Source organism: Natrix helvetica (genome assembly GCF_964273705.1).
Source record: "Natrix helvetica genome assembly, chromosome: 1".
NCBI classification, from domain to species: Eukaryota; Metazoa; Chordata; class Lepidosauria; order Squamata; family Natricidae; genus Natrix; species Natrix helvetica.
The window spans coordinates 355,242,448-355,257,723 of NC_138548.1; the positions used below are offsets into that span (position 1 = coordinate 355,242,448).

Here is a 15,276-nt window from a genome sequence, read left to right on the forward strand (position 1 = left end):
ATTAATTGTTTGAATTTTGGCCTGATTCATTTTGCTCAAAAATTTCTCAGGATTAAATTTGTAAGTGGAGTGAAAAGTAAATTGGAAAATGGTTAACTACTAGTTTCTGGTTATCAGCAGAATCTTCTGAATATTTTTTTTTCTGGAATTAGTGGAACTCCTCAAAAAGGAATTTTGGGTGGAGCTTTTGTCTGTTGATTATGGAATTCCCACATGCCAAGGACATAAAAAATACTCTCAATTCCTTGTTGGATGGAGCATAGTAACCATTCCCGAACTTCAGTCTTCTACCTTGGTTTCACCCGATTTTCAGCCCCAGAATTCCACAGCCCGCTTAAAAGTAGTCCTCAAGATATAACTATTATGGGCCCTGAATTACGGTTGCATGATCCAATGGCTGTTAAGTGAAATTGCTTTCCTTAATTACCCGAATCGTCCTGCTCTCCCTGATGCAGCCATTAATCAAATGTGCGAGTCGCTAGGCAGAACACTGTCTACTCAGAGCTGGGGAAAAGTCTTGGAGGCCTAGTGCAGGGCCAGGCGTGCCTGCTCTCCAAGACACCCTTGTGCTCTGTATCCTAACTCTTGAGTCCCCTTGGCCATTCACTCCCCCGTTATAACTGACTTCACACCCTTCTCCTCTTTACCTTTGAAGATCTCTGAACCACATGTTGGGGAGGGAGGGAAGGATATGTATCAGTGGTGGCTAACATTTTTTGGATCGTGTGCCAAAAGCGGGGAGGAGATCAGGTAGGGCGTGCTTCGGCGTGCCCACACCCATAATGCTATGCGCGCGACCCCAGCATGCATGTGTGTACGACCAGCGGTCCCCCCACTTTTGGCACGCTTGTTTTGCCCTCCCCTTGCTCCAGATGCTTTCTAGGAACCCAGGAAGAGTGAAAACAGCCTACACCATCGCCCGGAGGTTTCAGGAGATTCCCTGAAGCCAGCAGAGAGCGAAAAACGGCCCTACAGGCAACCTGGAAGTTCCGGAATGGTGACTATGCTCCATCCAACTCCATCCAACATGGAATTGAGAGTATTTTTGATGTCCTTGAGAATCCAATAATGTCAGTGGTGGAAAAGATCCGCAAATCTGTCTATTGTGGCAAAAGCAAAGATTGTAGAATTATGCTCGAGAGGATCCACACTGGTGAAAAGCCATATCAGTGTTCCCGATGCAGCAAAAGCTTTAATCAGAATGGCTTCCCAGTTGTACATGGGAAAGCTCACCCCACAGAAAAGCCCTACCAGTTGTCCCAATGTTGCAAAAGCTATAGCAAGCAGGACAAGCTGATAATACACCAGAGAACTCACACAAGAGAGAAACGATATGAATGCCCAGATTGCAAGAAATATTTCAGTCGAAATTCCAGTTTGGCCATGCACCCGATGGTTCACACAGGAGAGAAGCCTTTTCAATGTCCTGACTTTGGGAAAAGGAATGGTATTTGGGAGTGGTTGGCACATCAAGTCAATATTCTTTTTGTGCATGAAGATTTTGCTCTAGGGTTGTTGTTTTTAACGGGGGCAGAGGTTGGCAATGCCTGGGGAAGGAAAGGCATGCTTTCCACAAAGCAAAGGCTGGTTATGGGAACAGGGAGGCCTAAGCTCATTGGGCTGGAGATGTTAACCGTGCTCAAAACATTGGCTAGGCTTCTCATACTTATTGCAGCAGGCACAATGCGAGGAGCTGCTCTTTCGGTACACGGCCTGCAATTGTCAGCAGCTGTGGCGCTTTTGTGGGGGAAGCAGCCTCATCCTGAGTGCTTCCTTTCGCAGCCCCATCACAGGTCACCCGCTTGTGTTATCCCCTGCCAATGATCACCCTGCTGCCCCACCCACCTCCAGGGCTTTCGTCAAGGTGGCCAGGCCATCATGCGAGTGGTGCCGAACATGTTGATTTTTTTCCAGGCTCTGGTTGCTGAGTCTCCAGTCATGGGGCTTCCCTTCATGCTGTTGTCATTGCCTCCTTGCTGCTCCAGCCCAGGACCAAAGCAAGCCCTTCTGCCTGGAGCTCCACCGACAAGCAATCAAAGCTTGTCTCCTCCACTGGCGTGTCTGCTTCCCCTTCCCCCGGTTCTCAGAAAAGCTGCTTGTTGGTCCTGGGCACCCAAGAGAAGTGCTGGGTGGCTATTTTGAAAGGGGCGGGAGCAGTTTATGTGGTGGGCAAGCTGTGAGCTACAGTCTGAGCTTCCTCAGTCAGGGCACCTCCCTGGGAATTGCTGCACGGCCTGGGTGTTTGGACAAACAGGACACTGTGGAAAGGGGAAGGGAAGAGGAGGAGGGGCCTTACCTAGAGGTCATATGGCAGATAAAAGCTGCAAGGCTCTGCCATTGCCTTTTCTGGTGAATCGTCCTCGCCAAGCTCTCTGGCCCCTCCCCAAACTGGTCTGGAAGCGGTGTGTGATCCCCACGCGCTCCTGTCATAGGCCACACCGGATTCAGGAAACACCCCAGAAGGGCTCCGATGCCACGGTCTCCCACATGCTCCCCCCTACATGTCAGTAAACCCACTGCCAGTATCACCCATCTGCCAGCTTGCCCTCCCCCACCCCCCCCTCCGGCCCATGCTCTTTGTCCTTACCTTTGTGAACAGCGATGAACAGAAGTACACAGCTGAGCTGCTAGATTCTGCAAGGTATATATAAGGCCACGGCTGGAGGAGGGATGGTAAGGCTGGCATGAAAAGCCAGCCATACAAGGAGTGGCTGTAAGTCGAGGGCAGGGCTTAATCCTACCATTCTGCAGGCTTGATATATCGTGTTGGCGGGCCATATCCAGCCCAGAAGCTGTAGTTTGAGGACTCCTGAGATAAAGCTTCCCCTGGTTGGTTTTTTAAAAGAGATTTCCAAACCCCAACTTCTGATTGTGACTCACAAATGATGGTGCTCAGTTGCCCAGTGAAACAGAATATGTTGCACTGGTTTTCCACTGCATTAGTAGGAGTTCCAGGACTCCTCGTGCGCAACTTCAAAAATATTCATAGCCTGCCTTGTGCACTGGTTAATCTAAATTTGGCCTCACAAATCCTGGGTGCAATAAACTAAGGCAGGTTCAGGAAGCAATCCTTGGAAATGAGCAGCCTTTGATTATCTACTAAGGCACAATCATGACTGCAAACAATTTTGGGATATGTGCTTGCTTCAAACCTGACTGAAAGCTTATAGAAAATGACATCTAAAAGAATTGACACAGAAAATTGCACACTATACAGGTGAACCTCGAAAAATTAGAATATCATGTAAAAGTTCATTTATTTCAGTAATGCAACTTAAAAGGTGAAACTAATATGTGATATAAGACTCATTACATGCAAAGCAAGGAAGTTCAAGTCGTGATTTGTCATAATTGTGATGATTATGGCGTACAGCTCATGAAAACCCCAAATCCACCATCTCAGAAAATTAGACTATTACATGCAATCAATAAAACAAGGATTGTACATAGAACAATATCAGACCTCTGAAAAGTATAAGCATGCATATGTACTCAGTACTTGGTTTGGGCCCCTTTTGCAGCACTTATTGCCTCAATGCGGCGTGGCATGGAAGCTATCAGCCTGTGGCACTGCTGAGGTGTTATGGAAGACCAGGATGCTTCAATAGCGGCCTTCAACTCTTCTGCATTGTTCCCTCTCATGTCTCTCATCTTTCTCTTGGCAATGCCCCATAGATTTTCTATGGGGTTCAGGTCAAACGAGTTTGCTGGCCAATCAAGCACAGTAATCCCACAGTCATTGAACCAGGTTTTGGTGTTTTTGGCAGTGTGGGCAGCTGGAAAATGAAGTCAGCATCCCCATAAAGCTCATCTGCTGAAGGAAGCATGAAGTGCTCCAAAATCTCCTGGTAGACGGCTGCGTTGACCCTGGTCTTAATGAAGCACAGTGGTCCAAAGTCCTGTTGCTCCTTGGTCCAAAGTCCTCTTTTCTGATGAGAGCAACTTTTGCCAAAAGCACCAAAACCTGGTTCAATGACCGTGGGATTACTGTGCTTGAGTGGCCTCTCCATTCTTCCTCCATACTCTGGGTCCTTGGTTTCCAAATGAGATGCAAAAGTTGCTCTCATCAGAAAGGAGGACTTTGGACCACTGAGCAACAGGCCTTTGGCCACTGTGCTTCATTAAGAATTATGAATTCGGGGATTATGCGAAGCTCCGGGGCCAGCTCATTCCAGAGGGAAGGCGCTCCCACATAGAATGCTCTCCCCCTGGGGGTCGCTAGCCGACACTGTCTGACTGACAGCAACCTGAGGAGGCCAACTCTGTGGGATTGCACTGGACGGTGGGAGGCTACTGGTGGCAGTAGGTGGTCTCGCAGGTACGCTGGGCCTAAGCCATGGAGCGCTTTAAAGGTCATAATTAATACCTTGAATCGCACCCGGAAAACAACCGGCAACCAGTGCAGGTCGCCTAAAAGGGGTGTAACATGGGAGCACCTAGGTACCCCCATGATAACCCGCGCAGCCACATTCTGGACCAGCTGAAGCCTTCGGGTGCTCTTCAAGGACAGCCCCAAGGAGAGAGTGTTGCAGTAGTCCAGGTGAGAAAGGACAAGGGCATGAGTGACTGTGCACAGAGCATCCCGATCCAGGAAGGGGCGCAACTAGGTCAGTGGTGGGCAACCTTTTTTTTCAACTGAGCCAAATCTCGCCAAAACCACAATTGAAATTTATTTTGAGAGCCACATTTTTAAAACCGAAAATACATAGGATGGTACACTGTTATTTATCTGTGGATGTTATATATTGACCTCAGAACCTGGCCACTAACTTATTTTGCTGGCTCCTAGATTACGATATTCCGCAATTTTATGTCCACACACCCCTTTTCACATCAACCCTTTTTATGTCAATCCCACAATGTCACATTTCTCCCCTCATGTCACATTTCACCCCCTCATGTCACATTTCCCCGCCCCCCTCCATGATGGCCATGGAAATGGAAAAGAAGGAAAGGAAAAAGGAAAGGAAATGGGAAAGTAGAAAGGAAAGGATGAAGAAGGGAGGGAAAGGGAAGGGAAAAGAAAAAAGGGAAAAGGAAATAAGGAAAAGGAAAGGAATGGAAAAGACAAAGGAAAGGAAATGGAAAAGAAGGAAAGGAAAAAGGAAAGGAAATGGAAAAGAAGGAAAGGAAAAAGGAAAGGAAAGGAGAAATGAAAGGAAAAAATGAAAAGGAAAGGAAGATAGAAGAAGGACAGAAAGGGAAAAGAAAGAGTGGAAAGAATTGGTACTGCTTAAAAGTCCAGTCTCAAGATCGCGTGGACCCCTTTGGCTCAGACAGTCCAATTCCACGCTGGTTCCCTCTCTCCCCAAAGCAAAGGGATCGCAGAAAGATTGCCCAGTCCAGAACGGGCTTCAGACGATGCAATGCCTTAGAAACCCCGGATATGCAGAGAAAAGCAGGCTACAACCAGCGAATCATGTTTTCCCAGGAACCAATGAAGCCCCATAGGACCAATGGGAATTCTCCATTCTGCAACGTCATTGGTATCCGGGCAGAATCTTCCTTGATTTCACCAATCATGGAAGAGAGAGTTCGGTGCAGACAGAGAGAAGGGAGGGAGGGGGGATATTTTCACTCACATTTTAAAACTTCTGCGTGGCGTTTCCTTGTTATCTGCGCAGCTTAGAGGGAACATTGGCGGCCACCCGAGGAGGGAGGGGAGCGGGCGCCCAGCACACAGAAGAGCCGCATTAAAGTGTGTAAATAGCCGCATGTGGCTCGCAAGCCGTGGCTTGCCGACCGCTGTACTAGGTGAACCTGGTAAAAGGCTGCCCTGGTCACGGCCGTCAGGTGTTCTTCTAAACCAAGCCGCATATCCAGGAGGACTCCCAGATTGCGTGCCCTCTCTGAGGGGGCTAACATTCCTCCCCCATCATCAAAGATGGAACAAGATGCACAAAACGGGATGACAGAAACCACAGCCACTCAGTCTTGGAGAGATTGAGCTTGAGCCTGTTCCTCCCCATCCAGATCCGCACAGCCTCCAGGCATCGGGACATCACCTTGAGGGCATCATTTGGGTGGTTTGGGGTAGAGATGAACAGTTGGGTATCATCAGCATATTGATGATACTGTACCCCAAAACCACGGATGATCTCGCCTAGCAATTGCATATATATGTTGAACAGGAGGGGTGAGAGAACTGACCCCTGGGGCACCCCACAAGTGATGTGCCTTGGGGTCGATCCCTGCCCTCCAGTCAACACGAACTGTGACCGATCCAAAAGGTAGGAGGAGAACCACCGTAAAACGGTGCCCCCCACTCCCAACCCCCCGAGTCGTCGCAGTAGGATACCATGGTCGATGGTATCGAAAGCCGCCGAGAGGTCTAATAGGACCAGGACAGAGGAGCAGCCCCTGTCCCGGGCCTGCCAGAGATCATTGACCAACGCAACCAATGCCGCCTCCGTGCTGTAGCCGGGCCTGAAACCTGACTGAAACGGATCCACGTAGACAGCTTCATCCAGGTACTGGGGAAGCTGACGTGCTACCACACTCTCGACAACCTTCACTACAAAGCGAAGATTGGAGACCGGACGATAGTTGGCTAAAGAAGCTAGGTCCAAGGAAGGCTTCTTAAGGAGGGGCCTCACCACCGCCTCCTTCAAGGCGGTGGGAAAGAACCCCTCTCTCAATGAAGCGTTGGTAATCGCCTGGAGCCAGCCTCGTGTCACCTGCCGCGAAGCTGAAACTAACCGGGTCCAGCACACAAGTGGCAGCACTGAGTCTCCCCATAATCTTGTCTATGCCCTCGGGAGTCACAGGGTCAAACTCATCCCAGATTGTCTCCACAAGATTCATCCCCATCGACTCACCCAAATCTACCCAGTCAGAGTTCAAGCCTGTCTGGATCTGAGCGATTTTATCCTGCAGATACTGGACAAATTCTTCAGCCCTACCCTGCAAGGGGTCTTTCCCAGTTCCTTGGTTAAGTAAGGAGCGGATCACCCTAAACAGGGCGGCTGGGCAGTTGTCTGCGGATGCAATAAGAGCGGGAAAATGTTGCCGTTTTGCCGCTTTCATCGCCACTAAGTAGGATTTAATATGAATTCTTACTAGTGTTCGATCAGATTCGGACTGGCTGGCCCTCCAGCCACTCTCTAGGCGTCTTTTCCGGCGTTTCATCTCCCGGAGCTCCTCGGTAAACCAGGAAGCTACCCGGGATCGATACCAGGTCAGAGGCCACAAAGGCACAACGCGATCCAAGGCCCCAGTGGCCGCCCTATCCAAGGCTTCCACTAGGGCTTCGGTCGAGTTGTGAGCAAGGGATTCAGGAAAAGTCCCAAGCTCCATCAGGAACTTTCAGGGTCTACCAGGCGCCTGGGGCAGAACCATCTAGTTGGTTCCGCCTCCCTGCGGCGAGGGGTAGCAATATGGAAGTCAAGCCTGATGAAGAAATGATCAGACCATGACAAGGGTTGGATAGAAATATCCCCTAAATCTAGATCATTCATCCACTGCCCACAAAAATCAGGTTGAGCGTGTGTCCCCTATTATAGGTGGGATCTTGAATTAACTGAGTTAGGTCCATAGTCGTGACTGACTCGGATTTCTCGCCAATGGAAGGCAGATTGAAATCCCCCAGGATCATAAGCCTGGGGAAATCAACCACCAATCCAGCTAATATATGCAGCAGCCCTGGCAGGGCCGATGAAACGTAGCAGGGAGATAGGTATGTAACAAAAAGGCCCACCTGAACTCCAAGGCCCCATTTCACAAAAGGAGTTCCCGAAGGGAGTAAAGTTCCGTCGCAGTATAACATAGAGGAGAGTGTGGCATCAACCAAACGGGATGACATCACAGGGAGATGGAACGAGGAGATGATATGTCCGGGGGGGGGGGGCAGCTGACAGTGTTCAAGGGGGTAGTGGGAAGCTTATGTCCATCATAGCAATGGTCGGTGTTAAGGACAATATGCAAGAGTAATGGCCAGATGTCAAAATCGCAGCAGATGATAAATTGCGAGGTGGTGAAGCGGCCAGTTATGGCGGCGGTGAGGACAGTGGCGGCAGCGGCGGCTGCTCCAACTTCAACAACTCCAACAGCTAAGCTCTGTCCACGCCAGCCGCACTCATATCCGTCGCCAGGGCTGCACTCCGTTGACCCAGTCCATAGTGTCATAAGTGTTGGGGGCCAAATGGCACAGTACGGTGGCCCAGGCAACAGTGGTGATACTGGAGGGGGCCACAACGAAGGACCCCCCCCACTCCAACTACCGAAGCCATCTTCTGCTGTCGTCGATATCCATTCCAGCTGCCTCAGCCACTCCCCGCTGATCCAATTTATCACGTCCATAAGCAAGGTGGAGGGGGGGAGCAACTGGGATAACACCACAGTGTGGGGAGTGGCAGCTGCAGAGACCCCAGGCCGGGCGTCCCGCTGCCGCCGACCACACCCATGCTGGCTGCAGAGACCCCAGGCTGGGCGTCCCACCACCGCTGCTGACCACACCCATGCCAGCAGCCGTCGACACTCTCCATTCTCCTTTCACCGCCAACCGCCCCGTTTCACTCAAGATGTTCCGGCTACAAGGCAGGACATCGCAGCTCAAGGGTATCCCCGAGGTCCCAGGATGTTCTCATAGTTGGACTTGGAACCAACGATGGGATAGGGTACCCTCTGCAAGCCCAAAGAAGGACAATCATCTCCCTGAAGCTCTCCTCAAACGCGACAGGACACCATCTTGGGCATCCGCATTAGTTTCACTTTTAAATTGCATTACTGAAATAAATGAATTTTGCATGATATACTAATTTTTCACCTGTACATTTCTTTTCTATTTAACAGAACATCTGCCCTGGTTGCTAGACCTTCATGGGTTGAAACGTCTCCTTTTTGGCGCTACTGCCATAATCATCATGAGAGTCCTCTGCTGCCTCCATCACTGTACTTTCCCTTGTCCCAGTGGCCTGCAAAATCACCTCCCATTTCAATAGACCCCAAGTAAGGATGCCAGGCAAGTATCCCTCGTGATGTTGCAGGTATACATAAAGTACAGAGACCATTCTAATAGTGCGTAGGTTGGGCAATATATGTAAATATATAGAGAGCAAAAGGGGGGAATTGTGGGAAAGCCCCCCCCCCCCGAGAATGAAATATTTTGGGGAATATTAAAAGAGATAGAAAAGGAGAAACATGTTCTTAAAGGCAGAAAGTAGCCCCCAGTCTTTCCTAATAGCCTACAGCAGATGCTCATTAAGAAATCCTGGGCCAACAAAATATCAAATCAATGCGTAAACAGTGTGCCACCTGTCATACATTCTAATACAAATAAAACTAATAAAGTTAAACATAACTCTAGCAATCAATGCGCTTATATATTTCTAACAATAATGCATAATTATATTAATTTATAATCTCATTATTCAATTTGCCCACGTTTTCTCTTGTTATTACTTTCGTTTTGTTATATAAAAGGTCTACAATAATATTCTCCATTTTCTTGTTCCTGTCACTCTATCTCCCTCTCTATTTTTTATAAGAAAGTTTTTATTTTTAGACAGACATAGACAAACAAAACATAAAACATAAAGCCATCTTCAATTATAAACAGTGTGTCGATTGGTTACAAGGTTTTTGTGCATCCTTTCCATAGTCATCACTTACAATTTATATGAAATCACATATTATCCAATCAAATATATTTGTATACATTATCATTGTACCTCCTTTATTTGACTATCACTATTATTCCTTCATTTTAAACGAGATATTCTAGGTATTGGATTCATTTATATTATAACAATTCATTACATCATTTTAAATCTATCCCATAATATATCCTTGTTATATTCTGTATCATTCTATTATTCTTGTATTTATAACATTCTCTAACTTCTTTCATTTCCATGTTTTTTTATCTAATCACTGATAAAATAGATCCCGTATCTCATAAAATTGTTTATCTTCCTGTTCTCTCATTTCAAATGTCAATTTATCATGGAAACCTTCCATTTTAAGATCTTTATCATATCTAGAATGTATTTGCACATATGAAAACCAGTTCATCTTTATACCTTGCTGTTCCAGTTCTTGCATAGATTTAAGTTCACCCTTTGCATTCAATATTTCACCATATCTAACTGTTTGTTCCTTTTTGTATGTTATTGGATATGAAAATGCTTCAATAGTTGATAACCAGAGTGGAATTTTTAGATAATGCTGCCTTTTAATCTTCTCCCAATTTAATAGCAAAGCCTCATGTATGTAATGTCTTCTAAGAAAGTGTGCCATCCCAACAGCAAATCATGTCCTTCTACAGTCAATAATCTAGAATTTCTTAATGTTATCCATTCCTTAACCCACATCAAACTTGTTGCCTGATAATATAATTGCCAGTTAGGTAGACCAAATCCTCTTCTTATTCTAGCATCTTGTAACAATTTTAATTTTATTCTCGCTTTCTTTCCCTGTCAAATATATTTCAACACTATTTTGTTAAATCATCAAAATAATATATTCATCTTGATTGTTGATATTCTCTCTATTATTGATAGTTGTAAATTTTCCCATTTTGGCAAATCTGTTGCAATCTGTTGTTTGCGTTTATGGTAATTGTTTCTTTAAGTGTACTACAACTTGCTGTCAAATATATCCCCAAAGACATGACCTTATTCGTGACTTGGATCTTCAAAGCTTCCGCAAATTCTTCCTTTTGTCTTAATAACATGTTCTTTGTCAAAATCTTTGTTTTGTCTTTATTTATTTTCAAACCTGCTATTTTTCCATATTTCTCTATTTTTTCTATCAATTTAGGTGCAGTTTCTAGTGGGTCCTCTAAGATGTTTGTATTTCTTTTCCTTGTACAGTCTATTCTATAATGAAATGTTTTCCTTCTTTTAATACCTGAATTAAGTCCATTTATATTAATTGTAATCATTTTTTTTCTCTTCCATATTTATACTTCATAAGAAGGATTTACTGCTCTAGTAGATCTCGCTTCTCGTTGTTCTCTAAGGTACCACACCTTCTTTCTCAGTCACAACTATGCACTCCTCTTGGAGTTGAATTAGTGATTCTTCTTTTTCTGTTTCCTCATCTTTCCCTCTCAGATGTTCTGCATAGAATAGTTCTGCTTTCTCATTTGAATCTATTCTGTATCTTTGCCCTTGCCATACAAACATGAGACCTTCTGATATCAGCCATCTATAATTAACACCTTTTTAAAGTAAAATTTTAGCCAAAAAATTCTCATCTTCTCATCTCTCTCACTCTTCTTGGTACTTGTTTCAAAACTACAATCTCTTTATCTTCATATTCCAGTCTTTTGTCTCTTGCCTTCTGTAATATTTGTGTGTTAATTGCTTAGTAAATCTTATATGAACTTCTCTTGGGAGATTGTTTCTCACTGCATATCTTGTATAGACTCGAAACACCTCGTCTATACCATCCATCATCTTCTCTTTGGTTATCATCAAGTCGTCTGCCAGAATTTCTATCATTATTTCTGCCAGATTTTCTCCCTTTTCTTCTTCTACGTTTTGAAATCTAAGATAAACTTCTGATCTATTGATCTCCCATCCCAGAATTCCACTGTTATCTCTTTCAACCACTGCTATCAATAACTCCAATTTCCTTGTCTCTTTGTTCAACTTTTTCTTCAATTTTTTGAAGTTATCCTCATATTTCATCATCATTTGGTGAATGTTCTCAATTTTTTCATCTGTTTTCCCTATTTTTTGTTCAATGTTCTCTGTTCTTTGTTCTATATTCTCTATTCTCTTTTCAATGTTCTCTGTTCTCTGTTCTCTTTTCTATATTCTCTGTTCTTGTGTTTTTTGTATTCCTTGCATAATCATCTGCAGTGTCACTTCCTTGTCTTTTTCCTGTTGCAACATCATGTGTATTGATCTTTGTCCTCTAGATGATGAAGAAGAGAAACTTAGTATTGCACAGCCAACGGCCGTTATCTTTTTACTCATTTCAAAAAAGTTGATATACTATATGGTAGTTGAGAAATACAAAATCTTCAGGTTCTTCGATACCTTAATCCACTTATATGAAAGACAGTTATAATCCCAAGTGGCCCTAAAATAAGAAGAGAAAAAAAAGGAATGCAAAAAAGGGAAAAAGTGGAAGAGGAAAAAAGAAAAAAATCTTCAGGCTCTTGTTTGCCCTAATCCAATTGGTTCCAGTTGTTTAAAAGAAAAAAAGGAAAAAACAGATCAATCACAAAAAAGGAAAAAAAAACAAAAGTTTTTAGGTTCTTCTTTCCTTAATCCAATTCAGTGGAATAAAATAACAAACTCCAGCAGAGAAAAGGGAAAAAAAATATGTCTGTGTATGTATCCCAAAAAATAGATAAAAATAGAACAAAAAAGAAGCATACCTTCTTTAAGAAAAAGGGAAAAAACCCAAACTTCATTCAAAAAACCGTCCAGCAGCAGAGATATCGACAGCAATCTTGGAGCTGCAAGATCGCACGTGGTAGCGCCGCAACGTCACCCCCGCCTCCATATCTCCCTCTCTTTCTTTCTCTCTCTCTCTTTCACTATGTGTCTCTCTCTGTCTCTCTCTTTATCTATCTTCTGGAGGTGAAGAGAGTGAAAAAAGGGCAGTTTTTGCCGTTTTTATGGCCTCCTGAGGCCTCTGTGCACCCAGTTTTTCACCCTCGAGAGCTCCAGAAGCATTCCGCAGGCCAAAATGTGTTGGGATCTTTTGCAATGGTCAAATAATTTTGCTTCACATTAAATGAAAGACAACCTGACAAGGTAGCCTTACGAAATTGAAAACCACATCCTTTGCTATGCTTCAACACCTGCTGTTTATGCAAGAAATGCTAACCACAGAGCCTGTCCAGAGAACTCCGGACAGGAGAGAAAAAACCACATCCTATGGAAAGCTTTAACCAATTATATGGCTGTATGCTAACCTGTTTAGTTCTGCCCTGCCACAAGCAGGTAACCAATCATGTAATCACACGATGTATAACGGAAACTTTTTTGAATGCCTTCTGACTTAATAAAAGCAGGTTCCAGAACACATTCTGGGCGCAATCATCCCGAGTAAACCGTGTGGTCAGACTCATTTGTCATCCCATGATTGCGCCCACCCTAATGCGGCCCGGCGAAGCCGCATTTTGGTGACCCCGACGTGATTCTTTGTGAAGAAGCCGTTACATCGAACTGCCCATTCTCATCGCTGGGGAAAGCCGCGCAAATCGTCCGTCTGAAAGACGACAGGATCTCGTGAGTTATGGGTGGAAAGTTTTCCCAACCTCAGATAGGTCATTTGAAGGAATTGGGGGAATTAATCGATGCTACTTCTAAAATCGCCTCTCAAAGTGGTAAAAGAATTACCACAACTAAAAAAAAAAAAAAAAAAGGAAATTGTGAATTTGCTAACTTACATCTGGCAGAAGTGTCCATCGTACCCTGAAAGAGGGACTTTAAAAATTTCTACATGGACCAAATTGGGGGAATATTTTCATCAATTTCCTAGAGCACCTATTTAAACTTTGACTATGTGGCGCTTAATTATGGAATGTTTAGTTGTTCATCATAAATATGATCCTAATTCACCTTTTATGCCAGATGGTGCTGTACCTCCCCCGTACGATTCTGCAATGGCTTGTGCTTTATTACAAGACAGGAAACCTCAAGAAAAGCGTTATTTTAAAAGAGAGTGTAAAAATCCAAGGAGGGGCATGTCTGTAACATCTCGCCCTCTCTTTCATTAGGGATCAAAACCCTAGTACAAAAATGATTTATGTGTCCTCGGAAAAAATACAACTCTCGCTTTCCCTTTCCTGACTTCTGCTTTTGCTATCCTCCCCCGCTGTGCATTTAATTTCTTTTGACTTACCGTTCTTTGCATCTATAATGATAGTGTGTAACATTAATGTGATTTAATTAATTAATTGCTGGCCAGCAAAATGGACGTGCTGTCGCCTTGGAGCAGTGCGACAAAGACAGTAGTCGTTCAGGGCCCTATAATCACTTTTGTGATTGAAACTACTGCCTGGGTTTTCACTGCTTTGGGGGTAAGCTAGTTCATTGAAATAAATTTAATGACTGATTTATTGCAAAAGAAATGTAACTATAGGTGTGAATGAGTGTGTATGTAGTCAGTATTGGATGCTTGAAATGTAAGGTTTGTTGGCTGAAAAAGCAGAGCGTGTTGTGTTAAAAGAGGTGTTTTTGAAACATTTTTTCCTTTCCTCTCACCCCCCTTTGCCCCTGGTGAGAAGGCAGGAGGAGGGGGGGCGGTGTTCTTTTCACCATTTTTTTTTCCTTTTCTCTCCCTGACGTCTCAGCCTCAGAAAGGCGGGGTAAAGGGTGATATCTGATGTCTGCATCTGAAGTTTTAATTCAACTTTGCTTTTTGGAAAATTTTAATATTGACTCAAATTACCTTATTTAGATTGTTTGTTTTATTTTTGAAGCTGTTTTTTTTCTCTTTTATGTTTTTATGTTTGCGTGCACTTTGCATACTTAACAGATGGCACGTTTGTTTGTTTATTTGTTTATTGATCTGTTGATTGTTTGTTTGTTTGTCTGTCGGCAGCGCTAGTTGCTGCCCTATTAGGAATTCTTACAGAGATGACTTAGAAATTACAATATGTAGTCAGAGAGAGTGAATAACATTTTTGTTTGAATCCAGCTCAGTTTACAAGGAAATCTAGAAAGACAAATTGATAATGAGGAACTTTCTCTGAAATTGGCTTATGAAAATACTAATAGGGATTGTCAAAAGGTTCTTCAACTTATAGCAAATCGTCCCAGGGTTACTTTAGCTAATTTCCTTTAGGCTTGTTGCATCGTGGGTACAACTGACCACAAGATGGGGGTTCTTGCTGCTGTGTTGCAACAACATGGCGCGTTTCCTGCTTCTTCTTCCTCTGCTTCTTCTTCATCTGCTTCTTCCCGCCCTACTGGAAATTGTTTTAATTGTGGGAAACCTGGTCATTTCAAGGCTTAGTGCCACGCCCTTGGGGGCGGTGCAAACAGGAACAATCTACAAAGAAGCTCCAAACCAAAAACTGTACCTTTTCAGTGGTCCTTCCCCTACTCACCTGTTCCCCTTGCTAATGCAGTCACTGTCTTTGCTGATGGAAGCAAGCAGTTTGGTGCATGCACTTGGCAACAGGATGGTGAATGGGTAATTAAAACCACATCTGAACAAACTTCTGCTCAATGGTCTGAATTAGCTGCTTCCTTATTGGCCTTTCAACACTTTCAACATCAACCCTTTAATCTTATAGTAGATAGTTTGTATGTTTTCCAAGTTATTTCTTCCGTCTACATGTCTTATTTATCTCCCTCTATTGAATCT

General features: G+C 44.2%; 2 protein-coding genes and 1 long non-coding RNA gene across 4 annotated transcripts in view; all 3 read left to right on the forward strand.

Annotated features, from left to right (window-relative positions):
- The window catches only part of LOC309384260 (uncharacterized protein), a 58,453-nt gene extending 49,230 nt beyond the window's left edge, over positions 1-9,223 (forward strand). Inside the window, exon 3 of the mRNA XM_081937531.1 lies at positions 8,791-9,223. Coding sequence (XP_081793657.1) covers positions 8,791-8,950 — 160 coding nt within the window. The 3' untranslated portion in view covers positions 8,951-9,223. The remainder of the gene's footprint in view (positions 1-8,790) is intronic.
- Positions 1-15,276, forward strand: part of LOC309384299 — a 291,422-nt gene that overhangs the window by 72,112 nt on the left and 204,034 nt on the right. The gene's annotated exons all lie outside the window — the stretch shown is intronic.
- Positions 1-15,276, forward strand: part of LOC309384257 (uncharacterized protein) — a 268,736-nt gene that overhangs the window by 40,759 nt on the left and 212,701 nt on the right. The gene's annotated exons all lie outside the window — the stretch shown is intronic.